The sequence below is a fragment of the Acinonyx jubatus genome, chromosome D2, assembly GCF_027475565.1.
Source record: "Acinonyx jubatus isolate Ajub_Pintada_27869175 chromosome D2, VMU_Ajub_asm_v1.0, whole genome shotgun sequence".
Lineage (NCBI taxonomy): Eukaryota > Metazoa > Chordata > Mammalia > Carnivora > Felidae > Acinonyx > Acinonyx jubatus.
Window position 1 is genome coordinate 23,988,481 of NC_069393.1, and position 21,294 is coordinate 24,009,774.

Below are 21,294 nucleotides of genomic sequence, written 5' to 3' on the forward strand. Positions count from 1 at the left end.
CCCATATGGCTATTTGAGTACTTGAAAAGTGGCTGGTCTAACAGACAAAATTTTAAGTTTACTTTTACTTAATTTAAATTTAAATAGTCACATGTGACTAGTGGCTATCAATAATGGGTAGTGCATTTTTAGGGTGTAAAAATGAAGAAAATAAATGGTAGAGGACTATTCTAGGATCAGAAATTAAAAGACAGATGTGGCAGAAAGACAAAGCCATAAGGTAAGAATGGGTAAAATAATATACCACAGAAATATCTTGGCTGGAAAAAAATGAAAAGAAAACTCGAAGGGGCGCCTGGGTGACTTAGTTAAGCGTTGGACTCTTGATTTCGGTTCAGGTCATGGTATCCCAAAGTCATGACATCCCGAGTCATGTGTTGGAGCCTACCTGGGATTCTCTTTCTCCCTCTCTTTCTGCCCCTTCCCTGCTCATGCTCTCTCAAAATAAATTAGATATTAAAAAAAGAAAAGAAAAGAAAGGAAAACTGGGAAAATACAGGAAATTCTCCAAATATACGACCCACCGGTAAAGTTGTAAAGTCTGTGAATGAGATTTATTTTGTCTGCTTAGGGTTTTAAGAAGTTGCTACTTCTTCCCCCCCAATTTTTTTAAAGTTTATTTATTTGTCAGAGAGGGAGACAGACAGAGTGCGAGCAGGGGAAGGGGCAGAGAGAGAGGGAGACACAGAATCTGAAGCAGGCTCCAGGTTCTGAGCTGTCAGCACAGAGCCCAATGCAGGACTTGAACTCACAAACCACGAGATCATGACCTGAGCCATGAGCCAAAGTAGGCACTTATCCAACTCTGCCACAGAGGTGCCCCAAAAAGTTACTTCTTCTAATGAGTCTCTTGAAAGTACACATATCATGAACTAAGATTTACCCAACCAGACCTATTTATTTTTGAACTTCTAGCATATTTATTCTCTTTATCCCCAATTCTATAGGGCATAAGGTACTTCCATATACACTATCTCATAGACAATGGCAACACTATCATGAGGCAGGTATTACATATCTAATTTCATATATGAAAAATAAGTTCTTAAGTGGCTGCATGCTTTGCCCAACATTTCATAATTAGAAGCAGAGTTGGGATCTGAGTCCAAATTCGCCTGTTGTTCTACTACCAAATTCTGATACTTTAATAGATGTAAATTTTTTCTTCCACACCAAAGGGCCAAAATTCCCTAATAAGATACATTTTAGATATGTGTATATATGCAAACGACTACATTGTAATCTTAAAAACAAAATTTCAAAACTTTGGCAGCTTATTATTTAATTGATGTATGATTTTCCCTCTTTATTTTTAAATTTGATTCACTGTAAACTATTACTGGCACTAGGGGTGCCTGGGTGGCTCAGTCAGTTAAGCCTCTGACTTCAGCTCAGGGCATGATCTAACAGTTCATGAGTTCAAGTCCTGCATTGGGCTCTCTGCTATCAGCACAGAGCCCACTTGGAATCTTGTGTACCTCTCCTTCTGCCCTTCTGTCTCTGTCTCTGTCTCTCTCTCAAAAAAAATATATATATTGGCACTAAATCAGATACAGTAATGTCCATGGAGTTTAGGGGCAAAAGGCAGAGTTACCCAAGCTGTACCATGATCGACATCGAATTCATAAAAAATTCTGGTACAAATATGTATACATATGCCTATGTGTTGAATAAGACAGAATGGGAAAGAGGAAGTGATCAAGACCAATAAAAACAAACCAGTAGTACTGTCTGCTCCTTTACAGCACTGGTAGTGAACATCATTAATTAACTACACCCTCGGCCAGAGCAGAGTCTCATAATCCTTCATAACACAAACAACATGCTATTTAGATGATACCAACTAATGCCAAGTTTGCTCGACTGACATAATGTGTATGCAATAAACATTAAGAAAAATTCTCAACAATGAACTTTGTTAAGTATTGGAAGGAATCATTAATATGTGATAGAACTTAATTCCTTGAAAACAGAAGTGGATGTGGGAGAAACAAGATTAAAAAACTATCCTTCCGAGGTGCTCTAGGTATTGTGTTTTTAAAGTCTACATACTGGATAATGCCTTAAAGACCTATAAGTTTGAGGTCTATTACATACATGAGGAGGCTTTACCTATTCAGATTTTTTATTCACCCCTTTATACAGAATTTTTCTATTTCCAGACATGGCTATTCCATGAATGGCAGTGGGGAGAGGAGTTATTAATTGGTAATAATATCATGTTATTCCCTTGTAGGGTACCTGACACACAGGCAAAGAACATCTAGGAAAACATTGGATTTTTAAGATCTGTTACTATAGGTATCCCTATTTAAGTGCAAATCTGATGGAAAAACAGGACCTATTTATGATTAATAACCTCTATCAAATGACTAGGTATAAAGAGCTCAAGAGAATGTGAGTGATATAAGAATTTGATCTAGAATGAAAATGGGTTGGTAGGGGAACCACTGATAGCCATGAGAAAACATCACACTGTTGAGACTCAAGAAGCAAAACTATGGTAACATTCAGAAAGGAATGACAGAGGGTGCCAGGGTGGCTCAGTTGGTTAAGCGTCCGACTTCAGCTCAGGTCATGATCTCACGGCTCGTGAGTTTAGCCCCATGTCGGGCTCTGTGCTGACAGCTCAGAGCCCAGGGCCCGCTTCAGATTGTGTTTCCTTCTCTCTACCCCGCCCCTGCTCGTGCTCTTTCAAAAATAAATAAACATTAAAAAAAAATGGATACTCTTAAAAAAAAAAAAAAAAGAAAGGACTGACAGATACTTTCTTCTCACATTTTAGGGTGTTGGCAGTGGCTGGTAGGCCACTGTCTGCAGACCACTTCTAAGCTGATTTGACAAGACTGTTTTGAAGGTTTCTAACCTTTCCAGTTTTCTTAATCTACATCCTAATAGCTTGAAATAAAGAGGAAAGGGTGTGTGAGGAAGTTTTTCTTCTATTAGCATAACAGAGATGCTAAAGACACTTAACTGTACCAAAGCCAAAGATGCCTACCATCCTACAATTCATTATAAAGCAAAGAATCAAGTATCAGTAATACCTGTGACAGTTAATATTGTGTGTTACTTTGGCTAGGCTATGATGCCACAGTCTACATGTTGCTGTGAAGGTAGCTATTTTTCAAATGTGATTAACGTTTCAATCGGTAGAATTTGAGTTAAGCATATTACCCTCCATAATATGTGTCGGCCCAATCCAATCAGTTGAAAGCCTTATAAGAAAGCAAGAAGGAGGTTTTTTAAAGAGGAAAGAATTCAGCTTCCATACTGCCTTTAGATTCAAAATCAATCTTGCCAGAATTTCCAGACTGCTGGCCTGCCCTGTGGATTTCAGACTTGCCAGCCCCCACAATTACATGAATCAATTCCTTAGAACTCCTCCCTCTACTTCCTTTCTCTCTACACATGTTTGGGGTGTGTGCACGTATGTGTACACACACACACACACACACACACACACTCTATTGGTTTTGTTTTGCTAGAGAATCCTAATACAGTACTCTATTGAGAAATACTATTAGCTTTACATATCTCTTTCCCATCTTCTAAACCCTTGCCTTCTGAAAAAAATAAATAAAATAAAACCAAGAAAAAGAAACAGGCAAAACTCTGGTATTACTGCATCAGTTGATTCCACAGCACAGACACTATGAATATGCCTCAATTTTAGAACCTTCAGCATGTAGCTATAATTATGTCTCTCCCCCTGACTTGAAAGAGAACAAAGTATTTTATCTGTCTTAAATTCCTAGTAGTAGCCAAGTGACTGGCAAACAGCAATAAATGAATGACTATATCTTAAGACTGATTAGGTGTGTCAGAAAATTTCACCAGTTCAGCAGAATAATATACTTTAATTATAATTTATCTTTAGGGTTAAACAATCACTTGGACAAATTAAGCAGTTGTAGAAAAGTGAAAAAAAGTGGTACCTCAAGTAATCAACAGTGTGTACCTCAAGTTATCAACAGTGTAAGGACAGACATATAGACTAAAGAAATAGAACAGAGAGCCCAGAAATAAAATTTTAGAATCAACGGTCAACTGATTTTCAACAAGGGTGCCAAGACCGTCCAATGGGAAAAAGACCATTCTTTTCAGTAAATGGTTCTGGGAAACTTAGATATCCACATGCAAAAGAACTAAGTTGGACATTTACCTATGTCCTATAAAAAAAATTAATTAAGAAGGAGTCAAAGACCTAAATGTAACAACTAAAACCTCAAAATTCTTAGGAGAAATTTGTTATGATGTTGGAGTTGGTAAACATTTCTTGGATAGAATAGTAAAAGTACAGGCAACAGGAAAAAAATAGGCAAGTTGGGCTTCATCAAAATTAAAAACTTTGTACATCAAAAAACACTTTTGAGAGAGAAAAGACAACACAAGAATGGGAGAAAATGTTTGCAAACAATCCATATCTGATAAGGGACTGATAAAACTCCTGGCCTCAACAACAAACCAACAACTCAATTCAAAAAATAGGCAAAGAACTTCATACCCACTAGGATAGCTATTAAGAGGGCCACGTGGGTGGTTCAGTCTTTAAGCATCTGACTCCAGCTGAGGTCATGACTTTCCAGTTCAGGAGTTCGAGTCCCACATCAGGGTACTGTTAGTGCAGAGCCTGCTTGGGATTCTCTGTTTCCGTCTCTCTCTCAAAATAAATAAATATACTTTAAAAAATTAAAAAAATAAAAAGTAATCTCTACACCAAAGATGGGGCTCGAAATCACAACCCCAAGATCAAGAGTCACATGCTGTAATCACTGAACCAGGCAGGTGCCCCAAGGACTCCATTACTTTCCAATTTTAATCTTGAGTAAATCTAGGACTTCAGGACACCTGTATGCACAAGAGAGAAAGCTGAGCAGCTGAGAAAATAGGGAGAGTGCAAAATATCTTGAATAGCTGTTTGGATTCTCTATCTATGGAAGAAGTGAGTCTGAAAATGATGCACAGATCTGGAGTACAGCTAGATGCCAGTGTTTGAAAAGTCTATGGAAATTGTGCAGACAATAAAATTAAAAAAAAATTTAATCTTGTATTTAGGAAGGATGTCAACTCTAAGAAAAATAACAAAGTGACAAACAATGATGCTAGCTACTGTGTGAACCGAGATGCCAAGTCACAACTTCCTTAAACCTCACTTTCTTTGCCTATAAAAATTGCTATCATATATTCTCTCCCTTCCTCATAATCCTTCCACCTTCCCCTTTCAGACTTTCATTCTCCTACACTCTATCTCTACTTTTACAAAGAAACACAAATATTAGTTCTAAAAGGTCTTGGGGGTGGGGGGCAGGTGGGCAAATTGACAATGACACACACAAGTCACATGGAAACTACTATTATGAGAAGCAAAACCTATGAGTAAGCAGAAGAAACCTGTCTGCAGAAGGGACACTGAGGAAGAGGGGAAGAAGGAATATGTGACTTGAGTTCCTGACTTTCTAGTTCCTAATTCCATTCCAAATAAGGTTCAGCTGTACTTTCCTGCTACAGATATCCATAACACTGCCTGTTGTATCTTTTTAACAACCCCACCCCCTTTTTATTTGAGCTAGTTTAAGTGGGATTCTACTTTGCCACCTATGCATTTGTAAGTTAGGCTTCTCATAGACTTGTTATGAATTAAATAAATTAATATATGTACCCTGAAAACATTACACACAATTAAGATAATACAATGTTTTCCTCATAAAGATAACATAAGGACTTACAAAAATAATGCACATGGAAACATTTTGCAAATTTTTGAACTTTACAAATGTAAAATATTAACACACTAAAATAAAATTTTGAGATTTTAAAATAATATGGCTATGCCTTAGTAAGAATTTGCAACTGGGTAAAAGGAATAAATAATATCAACCTATTTTGACTGGCAGAAAGAAACTAGAAAATCTTTCTCAATGGTAACTAGTGACGGCTTAGGATCCTTTGAATCTGGTGTCTAGAAGCATAATTTTACATACTTTAAATTCATAACAGCAGTCACAAAAAAATTACAAAGAGACTGGCAGATTTTTCAGCATATGATCATAGCAGATTTGGGACCAAGAGAGAACTATTGCAGACTGTGACTTATAAATGTTTTTAATCTGAATATTGCAGAACAGCTCATACTTGCGCCAAATTTCAGTCAAAATAACATGTTCCTGGACTCCATGGATACATTTTCAACACACCAAGTTTTGCAACCAATTTTCACAAATGAAGAACTCCCTTTTTAATGGCAGCAGAAATGCATTCAGATAAATTAACATACCTGATTTGTGGGACTTTAAGAAGCATATTTTATAACTACTTTTGAAATTATGGTGATCTAAAAATCAGGTAGGTGGGACATAAAAGTACTTTTAAACAGAATGTAGTGAAAAACTACTGAATATTAAAACATTATGTACCAACTTTAAATTTTAAAAAAGCCTATTTAAATGAGGAAGTTCAGTGGACTGTTTTAGCTACTGGTTCCCCTTTTCTTGTAGTCCATCCTACTTTCTAGGCTTCAGCTTGGCTCCACTATTGCAAGCTGTCACTTTTGCCTAGAAATGGAATAAAGCCAAGTACTACACAATAGCAGCTTCCTGCTTTGGCCTCGTCTTCTAGACCACCCCCAGGCCAATGCCTGCCCACAGATGCTGATCCTACCACGCCAAAAATCCACCAACAGTCAGTTCACAGCTAGGGCTATGATCCTGTATTTTTTTTTTTTTTTTACACTGTTGGCAGAATATATATTCCACAATCTCACAGTTCTCGTTTTCACTGACTTTATGGCAACAAAGCACCTCTAAATTTCAATCAAATGTTAATATGAATGCAAAGGGAGTGAAAAGGGAGATGCATAAAAAAACTCAGGGACTAATTGAGAATGTGCTCAACTTCTTTCTGTCGAAATATAAATCAGAAACAGATATAGAAAAATATAGGCTAAAAATTCTCTCAATAAGTACCATTAATACACACAATTCTGTTATTCTAATCCTGTATAATTTTGATTTGCATCTGGCACTGTCTGACTCATTAGTTTTCTCTTTTGAGATAAACCTGGAGTTAAGTCGAATGTCTCCTACCCCTGAAACTAAAATAATTAGTCAGCGATAAATTTGTTTAGGTTAATGTTGGTCAGAAATGGTTGTTTTTTCACCTTGAGCAAGTTCACAGAACTGTTAGTGTTGAGAAGGAACTTCAAAGGTCATATAGTCCAACAACTTATTCAATGCTTAGAGGGCTTCCAAAACATAGTATGTGTCCACATGGCTTCTCACCAGAGCCAAATAAAGAAAAACAATTCTGTAACTTCCTGAATAACACTTATGCTTTTTGAGATAAAAATAACTATCAGCAGCAAATGGAGCTTAAGACTTTCCCTGTGAAAAAAAAAAAGGTAAGAGAGTTTTTTGGAGGGTAGTATCACAGGAGGGTTCTGTATCTTTTCTAAAACCATTTTCTTAAAATAATACTTTAAGAAGTCACCATAGAATCTTATCTAAAAGGTGTGGGGGGGCATAGAGAAGAAACACTACTACAAAGATATGTTGTTACAAGCTGACCATGGCTTGTACAGACAGCTAACAAGTTTATCTACAATCAGATGTAGAAAGAAATGGTAAGAGATCCAGAGACAACAAATAAGACAGATTGTTAAAAGAGGTGCAGATGGTGGAAGACAAATATCCAATGGTTATGTATCATAGGAAGAGAAAGGAGTTTCAAATATCTAGATACCATCTATAAAGAGAAATAAAGAGCATGTCTAAATAGGTACCTTCTCCTGAGCAATTTGTATGTAGTAATAACTCCTAAATATGTCATTTCATTTAATCTTTCTAACAACTCTGAGGTAGAGAACAGCTTTATCTTATACATGAAGAAACCATTTATTTAGAATGCTTTAGACTTTCCCAATGTCATATAGCTAGCAAATGGCAAAGCTAGGATTTGAAACCATGTCTGCATGAACTGACTTCAAAACTCTTTCTTAACCATTATGCTATACTGACTGTCTAGGACAAAAGACTCTAAATGAAGACCCAATCAATTAGCTGCTTCTGATGTGTATAATAACCAGATGCCACTGTTAATGTAGAAAATTTTGTTACTCTCTTGCTTCAAAGCTTCCAATGATTCATTTGGCCTACAAGATAAAATTCACTAATAACTGTATTTAACAACCCTTTTCCTCTTTTATCTGACCCCACAATATTTATTAATGTAGTGTGAGGTCTACTATTCAAAGTCAAATGCTCTTCTCCAGCTGGACTGATCCTCTACAGTGGTCTGCATCTACCTCCTTTCCTTACTGATGGATCATGCTATCCATCCTGCCAAATGTCTGGCCTTACTGTCCTTATTTTTCACTTCCATCTCCCTTCAAATGAATCCCACTCAAATTCTACTTCCTTCATGAGACTTTAACCATTTCAAGCTCTACTGATTTCTCTTTTCTTCGTTTTCCTAGTCTTTACTATGTATTTTTGGCTCCTTAAATCGAGTCTATTTTTAATATAAGTTCTTGCTGTGAATTATAAACACCTTGAAAAAAAGTACTAGCACTTAGTATATCAATTTTTTAAACCATTAAGCACCTAGCAGGATGCTGTGCACAGGGAAACCACAGAATTTAAATAACTGTTAAATGAATGAAGTCAGCTGGGATGTTTCCAAGATCAGACATCAAAAAATTTTAAGGGTAAGTCAAAGGGAAGTAGAGTCTAAGCATAAAATTTCCATTTAAAGACTCCTTTCTGGGGAAGTATCAAGTGAGTCAATAGTCAGTGGAACACAAAATAAAGAGTTTTAGCCTCTCTCTCTGCTCTGGGCTGGTTTCTCCCTCTCTCAACTACACTGTAGATGCTCTCATTCTTGGGGGCCGGGTGCATATGTGTGTGTTCCACTCCCATATTCTAAAAGGCATGCTTCCAGTGTTTCTTATAAATTTCTATAAAACATATCTCTTAATAGAAAGTTCAGTTATCATGAAAAAACCTAATTTCTTTCTTTAAAACAGTAACAACGACAACAACAGTTTGCTGGGCAGTATCTGGAAGTCCATTTATTTTTTTTTCTTTTAGTTAATTAAATTAATGGGAAGCAGTAATTTGATACCAGGAAGAGAACAAATTGGAGAGGAATTCTGGGAAAGAAACATTTATATAACTATGCTAATAAATCCTGTACCCGGCAAAAATCCCATTTCCTCTATAGGGATGTTAGTCTTAAAATGATAGGCCTACACTATAAATTGAAGTGAGGGTAAAGAAAAGTTTAAAAAATATTTTTTTTCTCTACCCACTAAAGTAATACTAACATGAAGTTCTGTTTACTTCCTTCTGTAAACTATTAGTAACACCACAGTACCCTGGGGAATAAATCTGCTCATGAAATGAACTACTACCAACAAGATTTTCAAAATTTTGTCAGTAGCTCATTTATGTCAAGTGTTTAATTCAACAAAATATAACACCTAGCTAGTAACAACTAAACCAGCAGTTAATTGTTCACCTTAGCTGACTGAGGACTAAATTTTACCTCACTAATATCTCATCTTGGTTGTAAAGCAGTTCCAAAGTCCATAGGACAATAACAAAAGTTTATAAGGAAAAAATACAGGTCTCTGCTACATTCCACTCTCAAACTACTGGTAATTTATCCTAGGCAATCATTTGAGCTATTTTTAGTAAACCAGATGTGTTGGGCAACAGCTACCTTAGGGATATTCTGAAACCAGAGCCAATAAATTTGTATCATCAATGATGTAAAACTTATGGGTCAAAATGGACTCAAGCAGGGATAACAACCTTTTCACTGAGCAATACAGAAATGACAGATACACAGATGTGACACAGTCCAGACACATTCATTAACTAAGTATTTTAAGACTCTTCTCTGTTCAAGTCTTTAAGCAATTTTTAGTCCAGGTACTAAGAAAATACTGAGGTTTGCTCCACCTGTTCCCTTTTTCTTCAACCAGCAATTCACAGCACAGTAGTACTAGATCTAATATTTAGTAAAGCAATTCAATGTGCACATTCTATGATGACAGAAACTGCAGCATTAATAGTCCTATCCCTAAACTTTTATCACTTTATTATGACCCAGAACTTCAAAAAGGATCTTTCCTTCAGGTCTGTGATGAATCTACCTTATAGTAGGAAAAATACCTCATTACTACAATGAATTTTAATACACAAGAAGACAAACATAGGGTATAAAGTTGAACAAGCACATTCTGCTTCAAATCTCTAATAGTTTTAAAGCAGTGCCCTTGGTATTATCCCTTTATTACATTTAAAAACAAAGAGAATCGAGATCCCTAGAAAATACTGGACTAACAAGCCAGACCAACCCAGATTTGTTGAGATGAGTCATGTACAATTTTCAGGTAAGAAATAATCTCTTCTATATCCTCTATGAAGCAACCAACCTGAAAACTGCAGGTGTGTGCATGGCCAGAAGCCAAAATTCTGAACAAGATGATTTCAAAATCATGCTAAGAGTTCAATGTTCATATTTCATTATCAAACTTTTTTCAATGAACTTGATAAAAAACTTCAAATTTTAATGTTTTTTAAAATTTTCTGTAATCACCCCCCAAAGAAAAGCAACCATACCACACAAAAATAATAGCAATTAATGAAACAAAAACAAAACCCCAAACTATGAAAGGCATCTTTCAGAATCAATAATTTGATTTTTTCCTCCTTCTTCCCAGCCAGTTGAAAGACAGAGTAGAATGTGCAGAGTTCCCTCCTACTTCCTCTCTTTTCCCTTCCCCCTCTACTTCAAAGAAAGTTAACTGCAGCCAGGCATGATCAGGAAATCTGAAAGGAGGAAGCAGAAACTCATTTGTGTGCATAAGGAAGAAAAAAAAAACAGAATTAACAATACCATGCTGCTACAGTGACCTAATTAATATGCATAGATTATATTATTTAGAAGATATTGGTTTGGTTTTTCTCCTCATTCAAGTTTCTTTCCAAAAGAGTGAAAACTACAACGGTGATTGTACCCCAATTTCCCAACTACATGCCACCTAAAAAAGTGACCAGATCAACTTTAATACGCGGCATGTGATACTCAATGCACTGAAATCAGAGGTTAAGTGTAGGATTCAAACCAGTGACCTAAAAGTGAAATGATCTATATTCATCTTGGTTTCCTAACCACTACACCTTAAACAATGTTACTTTCCTGATATATCAAAAAATAGGGCTGTACAACTATATAAAGGAAATTAAAGGGAGCATACTACTACAGAATAAAATGCTGAGAATGCAAGGAGAAAGATGGTAGGTGGGAATTCCCACTATGAAAACATTTGTGAGAATTTTTAGAACAAAAGTTATGTGTACGCATCACTCCATACACAAAGGCCATTTCTAAGGAAGGTTTTCCTCCATCACACTTAAGAAGTCTATAAAGGGTAATTAACATCTAGATTCAGAAGAAATTGCCTCATGCAATTTAAAGAAATGAGAAAAAAATAAGGAGAACATTTAAAAAACGTGTTCAATTTTCCCCCAAACTCCCTTTGACTTATATAAGGTTACCCTAAAGTTAAGATATGGCAAGACACTATTTACAAAATCTATGCCAGTAACAGCTGCCATGTTTAAGATGCCAAGGAATTTAATGTACTGTTTGGACAAGTGGTTAGAGAAAAGCATTCTGGGATAAAGCCACTCTAATTACATGAACTCTAAAATTGTTTCCTTTATTGTGAATGTAGCTAGCTATATTTCACAAACTCATCTAAATAAATAAATTTGAAAAACTAGACTGAGCCATCTTAGGTATGTGGAGTACATTTTCATTCAAAATGTTACAATAGGTGTCTATCATTTACATATTAGAGAAAATATCCTTACATATTTTTTAACCAGATTTAATAAGACACTAAATCTATTAAAATACACATAAAATAGCTCTATTATAGATCATCTATTACTTTTAAAACTCCTAAGAAATTCTAAAATTAAGGTATGCTGGATCCCTGAATCAAGTGCTGTTAGTATAATTCCTTCTGATTTTTTAAAACTGAGAACTCAGATTTGTGAAAGACAAATGGTTAAAAGGTCAAGAGAAATCACTTCACCTTTAGAAGACACAGTATTCTTCTAGGTTAGAGATCAACTGGCCTATACCAGCAGAGCAATATAAACAGCTTACTAACAAAGACAATCATACAGTTCACCAAATCAAATAAGACTTTAGCTCTTGTGCTTTTTTAAATAAAATTATGTAATTAATCAGAATCTAAAAGCTTAACATGTAAAAAACAAAAAGTCACCCCAAAACCCCTATAAAATGCTAGCACATTCTTTCAATGATTATAATTTTAATAAACATGTTGTGGAGTTTTAGGCCACCTGGCAAAAGAGTTTATTTTTAAAAGTAATTTCTACATAATGATTTCACTTCTCTAAATCAAATCCAAGCTGAAACTTCCAAAGTGCTGCTAATCAGCAACCACAAAATTAAAACATTAAGGGCTGGAAGGTTCCTTTGATTTTACTAGACTCATCCAGTCTAATTCCCACTAAAAGACTGTTAGAAATGAAATTATAATAAGGCCTAGAGTTAAGCTAAATGGCATTCACAATTATAAACAAAATAAAATAAAACCCAAGGGAAAAGCTCAACACCTCCAATATTATACCGGAACTTGCTATGAATTTTTAGCTATAAATACTGTAAACAAAGAACAAAAAAGCTAACAGTACAAAAACTAGGTCATTTAATGAAATAAGAAAAATAATGTGAAAGGACAAAGAATATCTTTGTAGACTTCAAAATAACATCTAACTCAGGAACTATCATCCCATTCTGGTAGATCTAACAGAAGATGCACATAACTACTCTAATTCCCTAAGTATTATAACTCCACACACAATAAATCACTGCTCATTAACTCAGCTCTTGTTCTTTCCATGGAAACGATGCCTCTATATTTTATTTTCGGAAAACAGTAACTATTATGAAATGAAATAGGAGTACTGACTTTCAGCTCCATTAAAAAAAAAAAAGTCAAGCTAGTTCACTCATCCTTTCTTTCAATGCAATTATATTATTTTAATCACTTAAGTAAAAAATGCATGAAAGAGATTTAATTCAATTTGAAATCCAAATATATAAAGAAAACAAACTTCTGTTCATTTTTATTTATACCTTAAGAAACTAACCGACAACTTCACTAGAAATTGTAAAACTCACTTAGTCTATTTTTGATAGGAGTTTCTTCACATGATTTCTATCTTAAGGTCTACTAGAAAATATTTTTCCAATTAAATGTATTTGTATTCAGACTGTAACTGGGAACTAAAATTTAGAAAATGAACAATTAATGACAGTCTAATGGAAACTTCTCACTTAAAAAGAAAAAGAACTAGGATTACTATATGCATAAACATTAATCTCATTTAATTACATTAATTGACCCAATTCTTAATCTTTAGAGCTTGGAGAAAAGGTAATTTATACTAATATCTAACCAGTTATTTTCTAACAATGACCATTATTTATAATGGTAGGGACTTAATTTTGCTCACTTGTGTATTCCCAGTGACAGAATGCTGCCTGGCTCATAGTAAGTTCTCGGTATATAAATCTGTTGACTGGATAAATTAACCATTTATCCTATAATTAAAATTTATTGAAAGCACTGGGTTTCTTGCACACTACATGTTAGTTCGAACTATTTAAAAGAATATCTACATTACCAGTGAAGTTTAAAGATTAGCTAACTTTTAAAAGCAACATAAAATTTCTTACCTGGTAGGGTTGAAAGGCACTATCTTCAGTTAAAAAATCCAGTTGTTTATCTACAAGGAATTCTACCGCAGTGATTGAACTGGGTATACTTTTTTCGACCAGGGGTTTGAAAGTCTGGTAAAAGAAAAAAAATTTATAATGGTTATTTTCTCGGTTTTATATTCAAATACGAAGGGTATACATGAATACAATGTATAAATGTCATTATTATAATGGTTTTAGGATACCAATTAACATTAGTTTTTATATTATAATCTAAATGCTTTTATCCATACAATATTTTGTATTTGAAAGGAATGAAGTAGATGTAGAGGTTGTTTATTTTAAAAATCAAATATACATGGTGTATAAAAATTTCTAAGATAAAAAAAGAAATTGCTTCTGAAATAATAAACTTGTAGGAGAGCATTCTACTCCAACTCTCTTTTAAAAAAGTATTAAGTATTAATCTTTATAAAAACAGAGCAGGTATAGTTTATAGTTATTTTTTTCCTAGCTCATTCACATCAAGGATTTTAAATGATCAGGAAGCATCTGGTCTTTTAACTCCACCCCGTGTACTACCCACCCCCGCCCCTGCCCCTGCCCCAAGCACAAATAAAAATCCAGCTGCTTCAGTGAGAGCAGCGTGGGGGAAGGGAAAAGAGGGAGGTAAGTATTACACAAAATCCACCTCTCAGTCCAGACTCTACTACTTTAAAAATCAAACGAAGGCACAAACAAACCAAAAATAGAGGATCCATGGTGATTTGATTATTTTAAAGAACACTGGCTCATCTTTTACATAAAGGAGTTTTTACCTATATCTTGGGGTAGGGTGGGAGTGAGGGAGGCGGAAGAGGAAGGAAGGAAACAAACGCACTATGTATGCATTTTTTTAATTACTGTCACACTTTCGAAGCAGAAGCAGCTTGAATAAAAACCCAAGTGTCATATCCTCGGTACTTTTCTAAAAACTTAACATACAATGGCTTTACTATTATAAAAGAATCAAAGTTTGGAAAATGGAATTAACCAACTTAGTTTATAAATTACCTATAGAACATGGAGAAATCTTTCTTGTTACAAGCCAACTTTGGTTTGGATGCAAACCAAAGCTTTTGGCACAGACAGTAAAAATGCCCAGGAGATTCAAAGCCATTGTGTTTCCCCTTCTCTTATTAGGTCTTAAAGAAATCTAACATCCTGCTAATCACAACTAATATGCACTCTGGGGAAAAAGTTTTCAAGATCTTTAGTTCAGAGTGGCTCTTAAGGAGTTAATTTCTGTATTTAAGAAATTCCTTTTAAAGCTTTCGATTTGATTCATTGAGGAGTCTGTAACTGTTAAACACATGGGGGAAAAAATAAGCATTTTAAAGAAAACTTAATTTCTACACGATACCATGAACTTAGAAATAATATCTTCCTTCCAAAATTAAAATAACATGAAAAATATCCTCTTACATTCCCACTTATTTTCAGTATTTATAATTAGAAAATCGAACCACAGTAATAAGTTCTTTCCTCCCCAGTCAGTCCTAAGGCTAACCTTTTAAGTACTACATATGTATCAGGAGTATTCTTATCTGGGTGAGAAATTACATTTCAAAACAGACATTCTCCCATTATTTAGCTATCTCCTGCTACTGTTGCCATCTAGCAAGTTTCCATTTACCAAGACTAAATTCCTAAGATTATTTCATAAAATCCTATTATTTTACCTAACAAGTGACTAAAGTTTTGTAAGCAATCCAAGAGCATTTATCTTATTTAGACTTTAAAATGCCTACCACTATGTGACTGACATGAAATACGTAATATTTTTCATATTATATCTTGGTTTAGTTTTTAGTAAACTAGAAAACATTGGCACCTTTTCAAGACTTGATTTAATCCTTGAACTTTATTCAAATGCTCTATTTCTTTTCAAACAGTACCATGTCAGGTCAACTTGGGAAGGTTAACAAAAAGGTCCACAAAAGCTATTATCTAAGTGGCTAAAGGTACAATTCAATTAAGTAGGATTTGAAAAAGAAGTAAACTCCTGTCTGAGTGCCTCTTTCTTACGCAAATAATACAGGTGGTTTGCATTTCCTATGAGACCTAGTCATTTTATAATATGAAAAACATTCTTGTGAAGAAAATCTCTCAGAACTCAGCTATTTAAGGTAGGTCAGAGTGCTAAGGGTAAATTTTAACAGGCCAACTAATCATGATTTAAATTACTAAGTTTAGTTTCTAGGCTAAAATAAAATTCTCTTAAGGTAACTAATTGAAAGCCATTGGGAGAATTTAGCTACCAGAAATGTTAAAAAAAATAGTTTATAAACGTCTATTTCTGATAATAATCATGTACAAATGGAGGTCAAGAGTATACATGCTTCTTAAAATAGTATTAAATAGGGCCACAACTTGCAAATTTTAAAATGTACAAATTATATTTAAGCTACAAATATGTTCCAAGCAAGTGCTGATAAACACTTTTACAGTACTTTGAAAGAAATGTTCCAATATGTATTAAACAAACAACCCTGAAAATGTGTGATTTTTACTACTTTATGGAAAAATTAAAGACAAACGACATATGTAATTAAGTAGTTAAAAAACACTGATTTTTTTTGAAGTGGAAATCAACGATGTAACCATTATTAGTATTTGTATCCAAGTCAAACACATTTCAAAGACATGTTAGTTTAAAAAATAAAAAAACTATTTAAATAAAGTGAATGGATCCTACAGCTTTTAAGATGATTCTGTAGTAAATATTTCATGGGTCTAGGTGTAGTGGAATGTAAAGAAACTAGAACTCATACATAACTAATTCAAGACTCTAAAGATATATCATTCTATGAGGAACTTCCACAGCCTAAGGGGAAGCAATGAGCTACCATCTGATGAAAGTCACAGAATATGGCCCTAATCACAAAAAGACTATTATTCGAATGCCGAAAAAAGCCTTTCAAAATTTAAATAAAAATTACTAATTTAAAATCGAATAATCATAATTTAAAAAAAACTTTTGCAATTTTATTAATGGATTAAGAGTTCCTTTAAGGTCCCTTTGTCTGTGTTAACGATACTTTAAAAATAGTCTAAAGCTAAAATAAATACTTAGTTGAGAGCCTGCATTTCTAGTAGGGCCTACACCACGCTATAGGAAGAATGCTTAGAACAACTGTATCCTGTTTGGGGCTCCATGCTGCACCACATTCCATTCACATGAGGAAGAGGAGAACAGATGAGCCCTCCTCAAAAAAACATTTTTAAAATAAATCAGCTACAGCTCTCAAACATAACTCAGCTGCTCAAACAAACCACGTTAAAGCTCACATTTAACGTTTAACTAGAAATTCATGGAGTTTATGTCTGCAGTCTGAGTTTCTAACAACCTCCAGTTAACATTTAACAATTCCTTTTCCAAGTTAAAAAAAATCATGCTCATTAACTACAAAAATCTGATATAAGCTTTACTAAGGGAAAATAAGGAAGCAGAAAACTAAGCAACATTTTAGAAGTCAAGGTTTAGTCTACACACACACACACACACAAAGACTGGAGTGACTTGAAAGAACAAAGTCCAAATTCCCACCCAAGCAGGTCTATTGAAAAACACGATACTGTTAGAAAACAAGTTGGGGGTGGGGACTGGAATACACCACACAAAAAACCCTCACAAAACAAACACCCTCACTTCCCTTAAAACACTATATTCTAAAAATGCTAATCTGAAACATTTCTGCTCTAATACTTTAAACAAACTCTAGTTTTTAATCTTTTTACAGTGTTATGAAATTACTACACACACAATAATTCCTTCTAAACAAATGAGATAGTTAAAATTTCTTAAAACTAAGAACACTAAGGCTCGACCAATAAAAGGCAGTGACCTTAATTCCTAAGGCTGAGAAGTAAAACCAAATGTAAATTAAGACAAAAGAAAAAAGGAAGCAGAAAAATACAAACCGTACTTTGTTCTTTAAAATTTGTAAGTATCTTTAAATCTCAGAAATCCACGACACCGCTTTAAAGGTCAAGAAGTAGCTGACATTTCCATTTCACTCTTGAGCAGGATTTTTTATCTAGCCTAAATACTTCTTTAGTCTTCAAAAATCACAGGCAAATGGCTCTCAAACCAAGCATTTCTGAGCTCACTTGCAGCGTCGTCATTGTATAGGAAGAAAAGCCAAGACCACAGAACGAAGCAGAGCTGTAACCTAACAAGTCTCCGACGAGCAAATGACGATTTTCTGTCTGCTCTGGCTCAGCCCTGGCAGCGATGAGGATTACAACTCGCTCTTTGTCATCATCACTGTGGTGTTAACGACTAAGAAATCCTGCAGCTGAAGCACTACTGCATCCTCCGATCTGGGTCAGGATAATTTCTCCCGAGGTCGCTTACATAACCAGTGAGATACTCCAAATAGAGAGAACAGCCATCCATCAGCTAGAGAAAGCCTTTCCCACTGTACTCTGTCTGCGTGGAAACACACTGCAGTAGCTTCCAACAGTGCAGACACCCAAATGAGAAAGACTACTTGGCTTAGGGCACACTGAGAGAAGGGAAGGGGCGGTGCTCTGTAAACTGTAACTAATCCCCCGTCACAGGTGCTGATGGAGTCACTTCCAGCACGAGTCACATTACTGGTGATTACTCATTTGGCTGCGGCCATAGAGACTGGCTCATAATTTTAACAACAGACAAAGACAGACTAGTGGTGAGACGGAGACCTCAAGTTTACTGTCTCTTTCAGTAAAGCAAATGCAAATACAAAGTTTTTGCTTTCCAGATTTACCAAGGTGAGAAAGTGCAGAAAACAAATAATATGTAAACATCTCTCAAGTTGGCAAAAATGAAGTATAACATTAAACCACTGAAAATACTTTGTTTTAGAGTACCTATTTTTAGTTTAATCATTTGTCCTTAAATATATACTGCCATAAAAAATTCTCAGGAAAAAGAGCTATAAACATTTTTGGATTAACATTCTAAATGAAATCAAATGACAACAACACTTGAAAGAAAAACTGGTAATATTTATTTTAGCAGATTTAAAAAGATACTCCTGTAACATTTTTTTCTTTAGAAAAACAATTTAATCTAGACAATTCACAGTTATAAAAATCTGTAAGTTGAAAGCATAAAATATATTTTTCTGATGTGTTACCTAACATATGCTCTTAACTTCTTTCTAATCTCGAATTATATTGTCCAATATGGTGGCCACTAGATACACATGGCTACTCAGCACCAGAAATGAGGTAAGCCTAGATTCAGAAGTGTGCTGTAGGTATAATATACACACTGAATTTGAAAAAAGAATGTTAAATATCTGTAAGTATAAGACAGTCACTTATTTTTAAATGATGTGAATGTTCTTTTATTATAAATTTGATATCTTGTAGATATCAAAGACAGATATCTCCCAATTTTATTTAAAGATTTTATTTTGGGGGCATCTGTATGGCTCAGTCGGTTAAGCGTCCAACTTCGGCTTAGGTCAGGATCTCAGTTAGTGAGTTTAAACCCCGCATAGGGCTCTCTGCTATCAGCACAGAGCCTGCTTCTGAACCTCCGTCCCCACTGCCCCCCTGCCTCTCTGCCCCTCCCCTGCTCTCTCTCTCTCTCTCTCTCTCAAAAATAAACATTTAAAAAAGAAGTTAAAAAATCTTTATTTTTAAGTAATCTTCACACTCAACATGGGGCTTGAACTTAACAACCAAGAGCCACATGCTACAATGAGTGAATCAGCCAGGCACCCTCAATTTTAATAAACCTAAAAATTGACACTTTTTTTTCATACAGCATATCCAACCAGTTCATCAAATCATATTAAGAGAAAAACTTCCCAGGGCGCCTAGGTGGCTCAGTCAGTTGGATTGAGCATCCAACTCTTGATCTGGGCTCAGGTCCTGGGTTCGAGCCTCAAGTCAGGCTCTATGCTGACAGTGCAAAACCTACTTGGAATTCTCTCCCCCTCTTTCTCTGCCGCTCCTAGCCGATGAGAGTTGGCATGCACTATCTCTCTCTCAAAATAAATTAAAAAAAAAAAGAGAGAGAGAGAGAGAGACAGTGAGAAAGAAAGAAAAACTTCCCACCACCAGCCAATGCCCTGACTCTCTACACCTATTCCAGATGTACCAGTTTCATTTCACAGAAAACATCAGGTTCACTACTGAAAAGCTATTTTCAATTTAGTATATGGTATATGACTGACTGTACCTACAAAACTCTCAACCTTTTTTTGTTGTTTTAAGGATAAAAGAGATGGATAATGATTATTCTAAAAATATTAGTAAGATACAACTTTAAGAGACTAATAGTACTAAAATACAACTTTAGAACAAAGTTTTGTTTTGTTTTGTTTTTTACATTTATTTATTTTTAAGAGACAGAGTGCAAGTTGGGGAGGGGCAGAGAGAATGAGACACAGAATCCAAAGCAGGCTCCAGGCTCTGAGCTGTCAGCACAGAGCCCAACGCAGGGCTCAAACAGTGAGATCATGACCTGAGCTGAAGTCAGACGCTTAACCTACTGAGCCATGCAGGTGCCCCTAGAACAGTTTTTTTTTTAATAAATCAACTGCATATTACATCATACACACCATTACAATAATTCATTCATAATCACTTCACACATGAATATAAAACATACATGAAAAGAATTCACAATGTCATTTACAAAAAAGCCCACAACAACTGGATAAATATGACAGTTTTATTCTGACCCTCCAATAACACAGAAACATCAAATGTTTAATTCAGGCTATTATATTATAAAACATCACATTTTAAATACATTTCACACTACATTTCTACAATTTCTTGTTCATTAGAGAATGAGTTTAATACTTCATAGGATTCATCTTACAAGCTCACATAAATTCAGGTTTGACTATATATAACGTATACTTAGAAACAGCTGTCTTTGCTCCTCAAGTACTATCCGTCCCCCTACAGAATCAAACAGCACATAGAACTACAGTTAGCTAACAATCCACCTGCCACGATATTTATGTATTCCTAGTGACATAAAATGCAATATTTTTTTAAATGTTTATTTATTTTTGAGAGACCGAGAGAGAGTGTCAGAGTGCAAGCAACAGAGGGACAGAGAGAGAGGGAGACACAGAATGCAAAGCAAGCTCCAGGCTCTGAGCTTTCAGCCCAGAGCCCGACGTGGGACTGGAACTCACGAGCAGTGAGATCCACGACCTGAGCTGAAGTCGTAAGCTTAACCAACTGAGCCACCCTGGTGCCCCCAATGCAATAATTTTTTAAAAATAAAAATAAGTAACATTAGTAAAGAAAAACCATTCATTTTTATTTCATACTATATCATGGGTGAATTAAATACTTCTCCATTAGGATAAAGAAATACTATAAGTCAACTTTCAATGCAAATGAGTGGGGCACAAAGATGCAACTAGTTGAAAGCCATAAATATCTTTTTAATATCTATTTAATAAATTGGGCTTGACATACAGTTTAAAAAATGTTTTTAAATATTTTTAAAAACATATGAATGTGAGT

At 35.0% G+C, this 21,294-nt stretch overlaps 1 protein-coding gene across 9 annotated transcripts in view; it reads right to left on the reverse strand.

Annotated features, from left to right (window-relative positions):
* JMJD1C (jumonji domain containing 1C) overlaps positions 1-21,294 on the reverse strand; it is a 265,419-nt gene that overhangs the window by 72,098 nt on the left and 172,027 nt on the right. For 5 of the 9 annotated variants that reach the window (XM_053207206.1, XM_053207199.1, XM_053207198.1 and 2 more), the window contains one exon: positions 13,783-13,896. In XM_053207206.1, the coding sequence (XP_053063181.1) occupies positions 13,783-13,896 (114 nt within the window). Of the gene's footprint in view, positions 1-13,782; positions 13,897-17,732; positions 19,248-21,294 lie in introns of those variants that run through there. The other 4 variants (XM_053207203.1, XM_053207201.1, XM_053207200.1 and 1 more) reach the window with 2 other exon arrangements.